The following is a 13692-nucleotide window of genomic DNA, read 5'->3' on the forward strand; positions in this document are numbered from 1 at the left end:
CCGAACACTTGCTTTACATGCAGATCACAACTGATCTCAGAGGTTTTTTGCGAGGGGGGGCGGGGGTCAATCTGTGATCACCATGTGATTGCAAACAACCACTTTAAATTCCACTCAAACTTAACTTTTGATATGCTGATGCAGATACAGCCTGCCAGGGACTTGTTTACATCAGCCATCTCCAAAGGGAGGTGGGAGGAAGGGGAGACAGAGAGAAAAGCTTACACAGATTTCTGTGTCTTCAGCAGAAAGCAGCAGCTGAGAACTGGGGGAAGGAGACTGAATAGGTAATAAGTATGGAATGAATTGTTAGTCTTATGTTAGAGGAGAATTTTCTTAAAGGGGTATTCCACTCAATGAACAGTACAAAGATGACAATCATCATTCACTGGATATGGTTTAAAAAAAAAAAACACTGAGATGAAGGCAGCAAGCTAATACTCTGTACAGTAGATCCTCTGTTATATTTCTATCCAGGTGACAAATGATCTTCCTCCTATCTATAGTAATAACAGCGGCGGCCATAGTCAAGACTTTCAGGAGGCACAGGAGTAGTAGATATGATGGTCAGTAAACAGGCAATAGTGAGCTGAGCGTAAAATTCACCCAGAATTGTCCATGTGGGCTGTTTCCAGGGAGTGAGGAGCAAACATCCTGATGAGGCTTAAAGGGGTACTCCGGGGAGGAGGGCTTTTTTCACTAAGGTCAGGGTGGAACCATGCTTTAGTCACTGAATGGCTAAACGATGAAATGTCACGTCTTAAGCTGCGTCATAGACCAGGAAGCAGCTGGAGACAAGAGCAGCGCGATGCGGGACCCAGCACTGGAAGCAGCGAGGTAAATGGACGTTGTTACTTTCATCCACCACCTCCCCAGCCATAGTACCTCCCGCTTGGGATACCTCTTTAAAATGTCCCAGATGGATCTCACCCAATAGGAACAAATATACGAATAAGGATGGTTATAAAGCCAAAGATGTAGTGTCTGCAATACTAACTTAAAGAAAGGAGCAGAATACGGAAACATACAGAACACACAGCCGCAGGTCTGGAACCCGCGATGGAATACGGAGCTCGCTATAGGGAAGGTGCTGTAAATTATCAACAGAGACGGAAACAAATCAAAAAGATTATTGTTAAGTATCACAACATGGGATAAGGCGAAAGCAAAACTTCCACTAATTACAAGTACATTACCATCACCCTGAGCCACAATGACACATACCAGCACCATTGTGGAGGTTACATTACATTAGTGGGGGTGCAGATAGGTGATGCATTTTCTCCATGTTAAAGAGATAGTACAATCTCCTACAGCAACGTGTCGGATCCTGTCACTGTTGCAAAACCACAACCTCCAGCATATCCTTGAGAGCTGCAGAGGTAAGAAAACACACTCAAAGAATTAACCTAGCACTAAGCCAGCGATGGGGAACATGACCTGGCTCAGTTTAGTCCAGGTATTGACCTGGTTCAGTTTAGCTGTCCAGGCATGATGGAAATGTTGTAGTTTTGCAGGTTAGGGAACACTGTCAAAGTGATAGCACTGATACGTCATGACTTATAATAAGGAGAGTCCAACCTCTGAGAAACCCCACTAACCTCAAGAACGATGGTAACCAGAAGAGGTATAACACTATGCATTTAGAAAGGGAAGCTACACCAGCATAGCATCCCTCTATTGTCAGTGGTCCCAACACTAGGGATATGCCATAGCTTTAGCACATGGGTCTAACCCTTAAAAAAAATATATATATGTATATAAAAAAATTAAAGATTTTAAGATTAAAAATGAAGAGTTTTTTTGTTCTTTTTTCCTAAAGAGAAATTTCATAGGGTACAAACCTATAACAGAGTGATATGTAGAGGTGAGCGTGCGCCATACCGCAATATTTACCAAAGTGAAGTGCGTTTCTAGAAACAAGGATGGAAAAGCTTTAGAGTAGGGGGCAGGGCCAAATCCAGACCGCATCTGATAAGTCTTCCAGAACACAAAGTAAAAGACTCAGATCGAGCAGACTCTGCAGAAAGCTATAAAACTGGGCAAATCATGGTCAGACCTTACAGCGACTGTAAACAAACTGATAGAGTAACTCTTAGAGCAGATAAAGGCTCATATACAGAAAAAGGGGGGGGGATTATCTGAATTATTATTATTTTTTTTTTAACTCTGTATGATATAAATCGGGCTCCTATAGTAACACAGGAAAAAGAATCCTGACGACTGTGATCACTGCCAAAATAATATCAGTGACTCTTAAAAACCGTGCTGGAAATTCAGAGAACAATGGCCTTAAAAAAAAGAAAAAAAAGAAAAAAAAATATACAGTATATATACATATACAAAAAATACACCAAATTCAGCGAAGAAAAAAAAAATCTGACAAGCAAATTGAAATTTTCTTACATAATAAAAAAAATCTAAATGGCTATGATTCCTCTATTAGCAAAAACACATAATGCAGTCTTATTAAATTTGCCTTTTTTTCATTACATATACATATTTCATTTATATATATACTTATATATAAACCTATATATCTATATGGTCCGGCCTTGTCCCGGGATATAGATATATACATTGACACGACATGAATGCGGTTTGTACAGTGTATGGGACGTGGGGCTTGCATTATTAGACCATGGCACGATAAGGACCTTGCATTTTCAGGAACTGGATGATGAAGGAGGGACCCCCGGCCACGATCTGCGGGGGGAGGTGGCTGAGGGGACAGTTCTCGATACTCATGATTGACAGCTTGCTGCAGAGAGCCAGCTCGAAGGGCAGACCGTGTAAATTGGGGTTGTCGTTCAGATACAGCTCCTCAAGGTTCTCCAATGTACCTGGAAGACAAAGAATCATACACTCATAATCAAACTGCTTCAAGATACAGAATCTGTGGTTTAACATCTATTCCATTATCTGTACTCAGAGAGATATCACTGTTATCTGTGGTGTTACATAGGACTGCAGGTGACAGCAAAAACCAGTGATAACTCTGGAGTACAGATAGTGTAGTAGATGTCACCTGCAGTCCTATGTAATATCTACTACATTAGCTCTATAAAAAAAAAAAAAAAAAACTTAGCTCAGCTCTATGTATAAATTGCGGATACTGTGACATAACTCATCACTAGGGATGATGGAATGTACAGTAATAATGGAGTGAAGCGCTTCATTGTCTCTGCAATCCACTCCTCCCTGGGTGCCTTATAACTGACTGCCGCTCCTCTCTGGGTGCTTGGAAAAGCTGGATCCAGTCCTGGAAAAGTGGGAGAAGTTTCCCAGGACTGGATCCAGCTTTTCCTAGCACCCAGGGAGGAGCGGCAGTCAGTTATAAGGCACCCAGGGAGGAGCGACAATGAATTGCAGAGACAATGAAGCGCTTCACTTCATTATTACTGTACATTCCCTCATGTCTAGTCACCACCACAACTTATACTGCACAAACCCTTCTACAGATCCAGTCTATCACAGCTCACCCTGTACAGCACTCACCTATTTCCTCAGGAAGATGCGTCAGGAGGTTTTCCCCGAGACCAAGGTGGGTCAAATTTGTTAGGTGGCCAATCCCTCTCGGCAAAGTTGTCAGCTGGTTGTTCGTGAGCACCAATTTCTGGAAAGAATAGAGAATATTATGGCTGCATTATAAATTATTATAAAATTATAAATCATTATTACTCGTATTACTAGTATTCATTATTTTATTATAATTTCATTCATATATTATTTTTATTAATTCTTCATATTACTACTATTACTACTACTACTATTATTATTACTAATATTATATTTTCTGAACGATCTGCATTTGACTTCTGGCAGGAACAAAATGACAAACGTTTAGTTTGGAGAACATTGTTGAACCTGTACAGTTCGCCAACTCCCCTCAACACTAATTCTAAGCTGTAATGGATTCTCACAAGATCTGTCAGGTTGTGTTATGCAGGGGTACGGAACCTTGGCTCTCCAGTGGTTGCAAAACCACAACTCCCATCATGCAGGTTACCTGCAGGTCTTTCAGATAGGCGATCTCATTGGGCAGCGACTCCAGCTTATTCTCCTCCAGATCTAGCTCCCGCAGTTTGCGCAGGTTGCCGATACCGTGGGGGAGCTTCTTTAATAGATTGTTTGACAGGATTAGGACCTGCAGGAATAAACAGGTTCAGAAGAGCAGAACTACCTAGAACATAGTTCCTGCATCGGCACAAGGGACCTACCTCAATAGAGACCAGGCCGGACACCTCCTCTGGGATTTTCGTCAGCTGGTTAGTAGCCAGGTTCAGCTCCACCATACTTGTCCACGTCCCAAAATCTAAGGGGAGAGAGGTCAGCTGATTGTCCTGTGGATGGGAGGTAAAGACGGGCGTCACAATAGGACATGAACCAATACGAAGGAGTCACATTTCTAGTACAATGTAGCTGGATAAATAAGGCCCTGATACCTTCTACCCTCGGCAGATTAATAAAGGGGGGGGATGTAAAAGTTTTATAGTGACGACCAATAATTATTTGATAAGTTTATAACTGTAAAAAGTCTATTTTCACTTTCATCTTAAAAAAGGGAACTCAAGCCAAAAATAACTTTTGTCTAACTGGTGCACAGATATATTGTATATTACTTCTATTCAAAAATCTTCAGTCTTGCAGTACTTATCAGCTGTTGTATGTCCTGCAGGAAGTGGTGTATTGTCTTTAGTCGGACACAATGCTCTCTGCTGCCACCGCTGACCATGCCAAGAACTGTTTAGAGCAGCAGCAAATCCCCACAGAAAACATGTCCTGCTCTGGACAGTTCCTGGCATGGACAGAGGTGGCAGCAGAGAGCACTGTCAGACTGGAGAGAATACACCACTTCCTGCAGGGCACACAGCAGATGATAAGATTTTCACCAGAGTACCCCTTTAAAGGGCTTCTCTAGGATTAGAAAAAGCACAGATATTTTCATGCAAAAAACAGCACTATCCCTGTTCTCAGGCTGTATGTGGTATTACAATTCAGTTTCATTCACTATAATGGACCTGAGATGTAAACCCCACACCCAAACGGAGGACAGTATTGGTCATGTTTTTTGCAAGAAATTATCTGTGCTTTTTCTAATAACTTTAATTTTTTTTTATTCAAATTTTTACGATACATTTTATATAACAAGGGCCTTAAACTGGCCTAAAAGAAAATTACAGAAAATATTGAAAACTTTTCTAATCCTAGAGAAGCCCTTAAAAGGGGTACTCTGGCAAAAATCTTTTCTTTCAGTGGCCATGTTTATCTAAGCCTGAAAAGGATCAATAGGGGTCCATCTCCTAGCACCCAACTAGTAAGGTGACTTGGGAAACCACGGTGCAAACACTGTATACATGGTACATTCATGGACTTCTGTACGGCTGAGCTGCAATACCAGATACAGCCACTATAGAATTATGGCACTGTGCACAATAACATGCAGCAGTGGGTTCCATCAATCCACTGATCAGATGGTGGGGGATACTTGGTGTCGGACGCCCAAAAACGTGAGAAGTCCCAGAAAACATTTAAAATGTTACCAACAAGGAACTAGAGAGACAACGTCGGCCATGGACTCACCTTCATGTTCAGCTTACTTAATACTTTAGCTCTGGAGAAAATTCCAAATGGGATTTTATTAATGCGATTATGCTCCATATTGAGGGAGTAAATGGTGGAAAACTGGGAGGGTCCCCCGACGGGGTAAGACTGGAAACAGTTCCTGGCAAGGGTCAGGCTGGTCACTTTGACTAGACTGGAGAGGAGGCCCTGAGGGAGCAAACACACACAAAGGGTTAAACAGCGGTACGGACTGCCCAATGCACAGAACGAACACTTCTGCCACTTTCTAATTTACTCTATGTTTCCATTCACTGAGGTCAAGCAGAGATCTTGTAACCTTGTCTACCACAGGGATGGGGAAATCTTCGGCCCTCCAGCTGTTGCAGAACTACAATTCCCATCATACCTGGAAAGACAAAGCTAAAGCTCTGGCTATCCAGACATGATGGGAATTGTAGTTCTGCAACAGCTGGAGGGCCGAACGTTTCTCATCCAAGGTCTACCAGGTACACAAGAATCCAAGACAGATGTGTTACGTCTCGTACCAACTCCAACACACTGTAACAAACCCTACGCTGTGTAACCAAGATTGGCCAGGGTTTGCTAGCTGGCTGTAATGTCCAAAGAGAACGTCCTATATGGGAACTGGACCTGATGTAGAAGACCCCCATAATAAATCTGCATAGTAACTAGTGGTCCTACTGCTATGTGAAATGCGAAATCCAGTTAACCATTTAATCTTCAAAGAATTCACGTCTCTCCCAGCCACTCCTGCGACGGGAATGTGGAAAAGCAAACACTTAACCCCATAACTGCTGCGGGGAACCAATTACCACCAGAGGGGAAAAAAATGTGAAATGTTCTCCTTCTGTCAAACTGTGAAAGGGTTAAACCTACATCATGAAGAGACGCTGAAAGCTTTTAGCAAAAAAATAAATAAAATAAAATTGTGCACGAGAGGGGGAGGACGAGAAGGAATAACAGCGCTCCCCGTCTGTAGCGTTAGGGAGTGTTTACAGAGGAGGAATTGTTGGCAATTGCTGCAATCGTGACTAATGTACGAAGCCAATTGCAGAACATTCAGCTCCCCCTGTGCTGTCAGCGAGCGCTATACCCATGGAAAATGATGGGAGCAAAAAGGCATGAGGAAGAAAACACAAGGTATAATAACAGCCGTCAATCCTCATAAATCAGACATAGTGGTTTTACAAGTTCATGTAAATAAAGCTTAAAGGTTTGATCAATCTGAAAGTGGCTGATGAACTTAACAATGATCGGGCTGTACCCAGCAACAAGTGGTTAGCTCCTAACCACTTGTTGCCGGGTACAACCCGATCATTGAGGGAACACTGAGGAGGCTGAAGCACTGGTCCATAGACCGTCAGAAGGAAAATACAAAAGAGGCGTCCCTTATCCAGACCTGATTTACCACGAGAGATCTGCACTTATTTCACTTTTTTGTTCTTCTTTAGATCTTCTTCTCAAAGAGGTTTCCCTTATAATACTGCCCCTATATACAGGAATATAACTACTATAATACTGCCCCTATATACAGGAATATAACTACTATAATAATGCTCCCTATATACAAGAATATAATTACTATAATAATGCTCCCTATATACAAGGATATAACTACTATAATACTGCCCCCTATATACAAGAATATAACTACTATAATACTGCCCCTATATACAGGGATATAACTACTATAATACTGCTCCTATATACAGGAATATAACTACTATAATACTGCCCCTATATACAGGGATATAACTACAATAATACTGCCCCTATATACAGGAATATAACTACTATAATACTGCCCCCTATATACAAGAATATAACTACTATAATACTGCTCCTATACACAAGAATATAACTACTATAATACGAACTGGAGAGAGTGGAACGGCTGCACATCCCATCTATGGCTGATACTAATGCCGCTAGGCCTATATTAAAAATCAACACCAGAGTGTCTGTATATGAATTGATCAAGCCATATTGCCCCGTGTACCACCGCGCAGGTCCTCTGGTCCACACGGGTCCCTACGCTAACTCCACACCGTGTCGGTCAGCGACCGACCAAATAACTACTATAATACTGCTCCTATATACAAGAATATAACTACTATAATACTGCTCCTATATACAAGAATATAACTACTATATTACTGCTCCTATATACAAGAATATAACTACTATAATAATGCCCCTATATACAGGAATATAACTACTATAATACTGCCCCCTATATACAAGAATATAACTACTATAATACTGCTCCTATATACAGGGATATAACTACTATAATACTGCCCCTATATACAAGAATATTACTACTATAATAATGCCCCTATATACAGGAATATAACTACTATAATACTGCCCCCTATATACAAGAATATAACTACTATAATACTGCTCCTATATACAGGGATATAACTACTATAATACTGCCCCCTATATACAAGAGTATAACTACTATAATACTGCTCCTATATACAGGAATATAACTACTATAATACTGCTCCTATATACAGGAATATAACTACTATAATACTGCTCCTATATACAAGAATATAACTACTATAATACTGCTCCTATATACAGGGATATAACTACTATAATACTGCCCCCTATATACAAGAGTATAACTACTATAATACTGCTCCTATATACAAGAATATAACTACTATAATACTGCCGCTATGTGATGCAGATGCTTGGTAAAGCTTGTACATTCTCACCTCCGGTAAAGTGGATATATTGTTATTCTCCAGATTCAGCTCGTCCAGCTCGCTACACTTCGCTAAGGAGCGCGGTATGGCTGATAGCCTGTTGTATCGCAGTCCAAGGCGGTTCAGACTTGAAAGATTTCCTAAGGGACAGAATAAAAACGTGTAAGATGAATATAGTAAGAATCTGCCCCCGGCCTCCATTGTCCTATAACCAAGTCTGACCCCACTTGCTATCAGTCATTGACCAGCATAGAGGGAAGAAGCCACCTCTGCACATATATGAACTATATCCCAGGGGTGGCAGCAGAGAGCACTGTGTCAGACTGGAGAGAATACACCACTTCCTGCAGGACATACAACAGCTGATAAGTACAGGAAGGCTGGAGATTTTTAAATAGAAGTATATTAAAAATCTATATAACTTTCTACAACCAGTCAATTCAAAAGAAAAATACTTTCGCCGGAGTACCCCTTTAAAGGGGTTATTGCGGCTTCAAAAAACTAGAATCTACTGAAGTAAATGGATCTGAATTGAAATACCGCACAGAGCCTGAGGACATGGGATGGCGATGTTTTTGTAAGAAAGTATCTCTTTCTAATCCAGGATGACCCATTGTACACTGAATGGAGGATCAGCTTATCGTTCTGTTCCTTGTGCACAAAGCGTTAATGTTGCTGCTGCACATCCATCTCCCAGACAAGACACTTGCATCTTATTAAAGGGGTTATTCAGCGCTACAAAAACATGGCCACTTTTCCCCCTACTTTTGTCTCCAGGTCAGGTGCGGTTTGCAATTAAGCTCCATTTACTTTAATGGAACGGAGTCTCAAAACCCCACCCAAACTGGAGACAAGAGAGGGGGAAAGTGGCCATGTTTTTGTAGTGCTGGATAACCCCTTTAAATATGTAACACACAAAAAAAAAAAAACTAAAATGTGTGAAGATCATGAGAGTCCGTCTGCTCCTCCATCAAGGAGGGACATAAAGACTTCAGAAGACAAAGATGGCGCTAACCCAGGAGATGAGGCCTCTCAGCCATGTCCGTGCCCGCATTGGTGGGGTCCTGTGCCCCCTCAGTGCCAGAGGCTGAGCAGGTAGATGACAGGTGCCAAACCTGCAGCCCTCCAGCTATCACAGAACTACAGTTCCCATCATGCCTGGACAGCCAGAGCTTTGGCATGATGGGAATTGTAGTTCTGCGACAGCTGGAGGTCGATGGCGGGCGATGTTTCCTCCTTTCCGTTTTTATCCTCACCGCAGGCCTGTCATTTACCATAATACAGGGTTGTGACATTGTTGGGCGCAGTGTGGAAACCACAATAATGTTGTCACTCCCTCACCGCCTGCTGCTGTGGGTCACCGGGGGAGGAAGCAGGTGAGAAGTTACAGCGATATCACCGCAGCAGGGTGAAGGGCACCGGCCTCATACCAGGAAATGTGACTGGAGAAGTATACAAGAGCCTGGGTATGATGGGAGTGGTAGTGGTGTAACAGCTGGAGGGCATTTATAAGCGTTTCAGCCCAACATGGCCTTCATCAGCTAAACTATGTTGGGCTGAAACGCGTACTAGCTGTAACCATGCATGTTGCACCTGAATAAATGAGAAAACCTATTGGTGAGTGTCGGGCTCTTCTATTTAGCTGTTGCTGGATATATCCACCACGTGCACCGCCCCTTAGAGGAACGTCCTTCCACTACTTCTACTAAGCAGCGTACGTAGCAGAAGAAATAATTTATGTATTTAGGACTCTCAGGTGCTAAAGTCCCCATCAGATCAGTCTTATGGTGCGTTTACACAGAAAGATTATCTGACAGATTATCTGCCAAAGATTTGAAGCCAAAGCCAGGAGTGGATTTGAAAAGAGGAGAAATCTCAGTCTTTCCTTTATGACCTGATCTCTGTTTATAGTCTGTTCCTGGTTTTGGCTTCATATCTTTGGCAGATAATCTGTCAGATAATCTTTCTGTGTAAACGCACCATTAGATCTGAGGTGTATCGCGCCTAGATACCCTGCTGTGGGATAATCCACAAATCATTCTTGTCCTGTACAATGGATTAGTCTACATTCTGTTAATCTCATTCTTGTCTAGACTGTATACAAGTGTAACTAAAAAAGTATTAGGCCTCTAGAGATTCTTAAAGTGTAGCTATAAATTCTGGTGACTTGAGAGTAAGTTGTTCTGTATGTATACAAGAAGCAGCACTACCTCTGCCCATAACTTAAAGGGGTTGTCCAACAAAATTTTTTGTCTTTCAAATCAAATTGTGTCAGAAAATTATATAGATTTGTAATTTACTTCTATTTGAAAATCTCAAGTCTTCCCATACTTATAAAATGCTGTATGTCCTGCAGGAAGTGTTGTTTTATTTACATTCAGAAACAGTGCTCTCTGCTGCCACCTCTGTCCATGTCAGGAACTGTCTAGAGCAGCAGCAAATCCCCATAGAAAACATCTCCTGCTCAGGACAGTTCCTGACATGGACAGAGGTGGCAGCAGAGAGCACTGTCAGCAGAGACTGAAAATAAACAACCTTTCCTGTAGGACATACAGCAGCTTATAAGTATGGAAAAACTTTAGATTTTTCAATAGAAGTAAATTACAAACCTATCTAGGTTTCTGACACCAGTTGATTTAAATGAAAATAATTTTGCTGGACAACCCCTTTAACTGGCATTTTCATCAGATTTTATATATAATTTTTAGTTGTCCCTGATCAAGTGGGTGTAGACTAGCTGCTATGATGTCTCCATACTCTGTATATACAGAAGAGGAGATTCTGCCCTCCTATATCTCTATAGTACACCCGCAGACGGAGGAGACTAGCTGCTATGATGTCTCCATACACTGTATATACACAGAAGAAGAGATCCTGCTCCCCTGTATCTCTATAGCATACCCTCAGAAGGAGGAGACTAGCTGCTATGAGGTCTCCATACTCTGTATATACACAGAAGAGGAGACTCTGCCCTCCTATATCTCTATAGTACACCCTCAGACAGAGGAGACTAGCTGCTATGATGTCTCCATACACTGTATATACACAGAAGAGGAGATCCTGCTCCCCTATATCTCTATAGCACGCCCTCAGAAGGAGGAGACTAGCTGCTATGATGTCTCCATACACTGTATATACACAGAAGAGGGGATCCTGCTCCTCTATATCTCTATAGCACACCCTCAGAAGAAGGAGGAGTCTAGCTGCTATGATGTCTCCATACACTATATACACAGAAGAGGAGATCCTGCTCTCTATATCTATATACAGTAGAACACTCTCAGAAGCTGAACAATGGAGGATATTATAGAGCAGCGCTGAGCATTTTAAGTTTTTGGGACCAATTTGTGCCTACCAGTAGCTTCCTCGCCCTACTCCACTACATTCTCCAGACAGCATTTAACTTGATCCCTACGTGAATTAATTAAACTGTGGATTGCCTTGGTATTTTATCAGAGTGAATGATGAGTTTAAGGGGAAGGAGAAGAGCCTGAAAAGCACAGAAGCTGCATTTTTCTTTGGTAACATACATTATAAAGATTCCTATATTCACTTGCTTGTGCTCTTGATTTGGTTTGTTGACCAGTCAGTGACTATTTAACCTTTATTATAATTCACTGATGTCCCATACTGAAAATAAAGGAGAACTGTAACACAAGACATATCAGACAGCAGCCGCCATACAGCGCCCCCGGAGTCGCCTCACCTATTGTCTCGGGCAGGTCCAGGAGCTCGTTGTGCTGCAGGTCCAGGTTGGTGATCTGGGTGCAATTGCCGATCTCTTTCGGAAGGTGTTCGAGCTGATTGTGGGCGACGTCCAGCGTGATGAGATTACACAACTCCCCTGCGGGAAGACAGAAAGCAGAGACTTAGGGCCCTATTCCACCGGGCGATTATCGATCAGATTATCGTTAAATCGTTCGAATCTAAACGATAATCGTTCGGTTGAATAGCAGTTAATGACTAACGAGAAATCCTTGATCGTTTAATAAGACCTGGACCTATTTTTATCGTTGCTCGTTCTCAAATCGTTTGCATTGAATAAGACGTCGTTCGGTCGTTTGCAGTAGTGACGAACACAATAGCGACAACAAGACGACCGCAAGAACTATCATCTTTCCATGTAAATGGGTGAACGATTTCAAGTCTTTCGTAACAGTGGTCGTCTAGATAGTTTATCGTTTACGATTATGCCAACGATAATCGTCCCGTGGAATAGGGCCCTAAGGGAGTGACCAAGGAGGAGGATTACCCCTAGAGCTGTAATCACCGGGCTGCAGGTTACCTGCCCAAGCTTCACTGGCTATTAAGGCTCATGCTCAGTTTTCAGCCATTTGCTCCATTTTCATTAGTGTTTGGATGGGAATTACGGTGCTAATCCTGGATAAGAGCGGATGAGCAGATTACACACGAGATCCCAGTATAATCTAATCATCCGGTAAATACAGGAACCACCGCGCAACAACACGGGAAACAGAGATCACCGACAGTGCCATGAACCAAGTGACAACATTCTATAAAGACATGTCCTATTCATATACAGGGTGAATCTACACTTACTGGATTATACTCCAGAGCTGCACTCACTATTCTGCTGGTGGGGTCACTGTGTACATACATTACATTACTGATCCTGAGTTACATCCTGTATTATACCCCAGAGCTGCACTCACTATTCTGCTGGTGGGGTCACTGTGTACATACATTACATTACTGATCCTGAGTTACATCCTGTATTATACCCCAGGGCTGCACTCACTATTCTGCTGGTGGGGTCACTGTGTACATACTTTACTGATCCTGTACTGATCCCAAGTTACATCCTGTATTATACTCCAGAGCTGCACTCACTATTCTGCTGGTGGGGTCACTGTGTACATACATTACTGATCCTAAGTTATATCTTGTATTATACTCCAGAGCTGCACTCACTATTCTGCTGGTGAGGTCACTGTGTACATACATTACTGATCCTGTACTGATCCAGAGCTGCACTCACTATTCTGCTGGTGTGGTATAATACAGGATATAGCTCAGGATCAGTAATGTATGTACACTATAAGTGGCAGTCAGTGTGATGGCTGCGTCTGCCCCTCCACCAGTCTCTGCAGACAGATCCTAAAGTCTCAGAGGTTAGAGCGCGCTGTGTCTGTACTTGCAGCCCACAGTCTCTCCAGGAAAATAAGAGGGAGGATCAGCGAGGAGCTTTGGCAACAGCTACCGCAAAGACAAAAATGAGAAGCGTGCCACCCACCCCGGGCAGCTTGGCATGCACCCCCACTCCCCGCCTCCAAACTGGTGGAGAAACCTACGAATGCTGCAGAAGAGACGTCTCCAGGAGCCCTGTAATACAGCACTGCAGAACAACTACAACTCCCAGCAT

General features: G+C 42.4%; 1 protein-coding gene across 1 annotated transcript in view; it reads right to left on the reverse strand.

Annotated features, from left to right (window-relative positions):
* Positions 1-2124: 2124 nt before the first annotated feature.
* The window catches only part of SHOC2 (SHOC2 leucine rich repeat scaffold protein), a 33035-nt gene continuing 21467 nt past the window's right edge, over positions 2125-13692 (reverse strand). The window contains exons 3-9 of the mRNA XM_069979787.1: positions 12016-12153; positions 8319-8449; positions 5584-5772; positions 4221-4343; positions 4010-4147; positions 3499-3616; positions 2125-2843 (exon numbers count right to left, since the gene is read on the reverse strand). Of these exons, the coding sequence (XP_069835888.1) occupies positions 2635-2843; positions 3499-3616; positions 4010-4147; positions 4221-4343; positions 5584-5772; positions 8319-8449; positions 12016-12153 (1046 nt within the window). The 3' untranslated portion in view covers positions 2125-2634. The remainder of the gene's footprint in view (positions 2844-3498; positions 3617-4009; positions 4148-4220; positions 4344-5583; positions 5773-8318; positions 8450-12015; positions 12154-13692) is intronic.

Source organism: Dendropsophus ebraccatus, chromosome 8 (assembly GCF_027789765.1).
Source record: "Dendropsophus ebraccatus isolate aDenEbr1 chromosome 8, aDenEbr1.pat, whole genome shotgun sequence".
Lineage (NCBI taxonomy): Eukaryota > Metazoa > Chordata > Amphibia > Anura > Hylidae > Dendropsophus > Dendropsophus ebraccatus.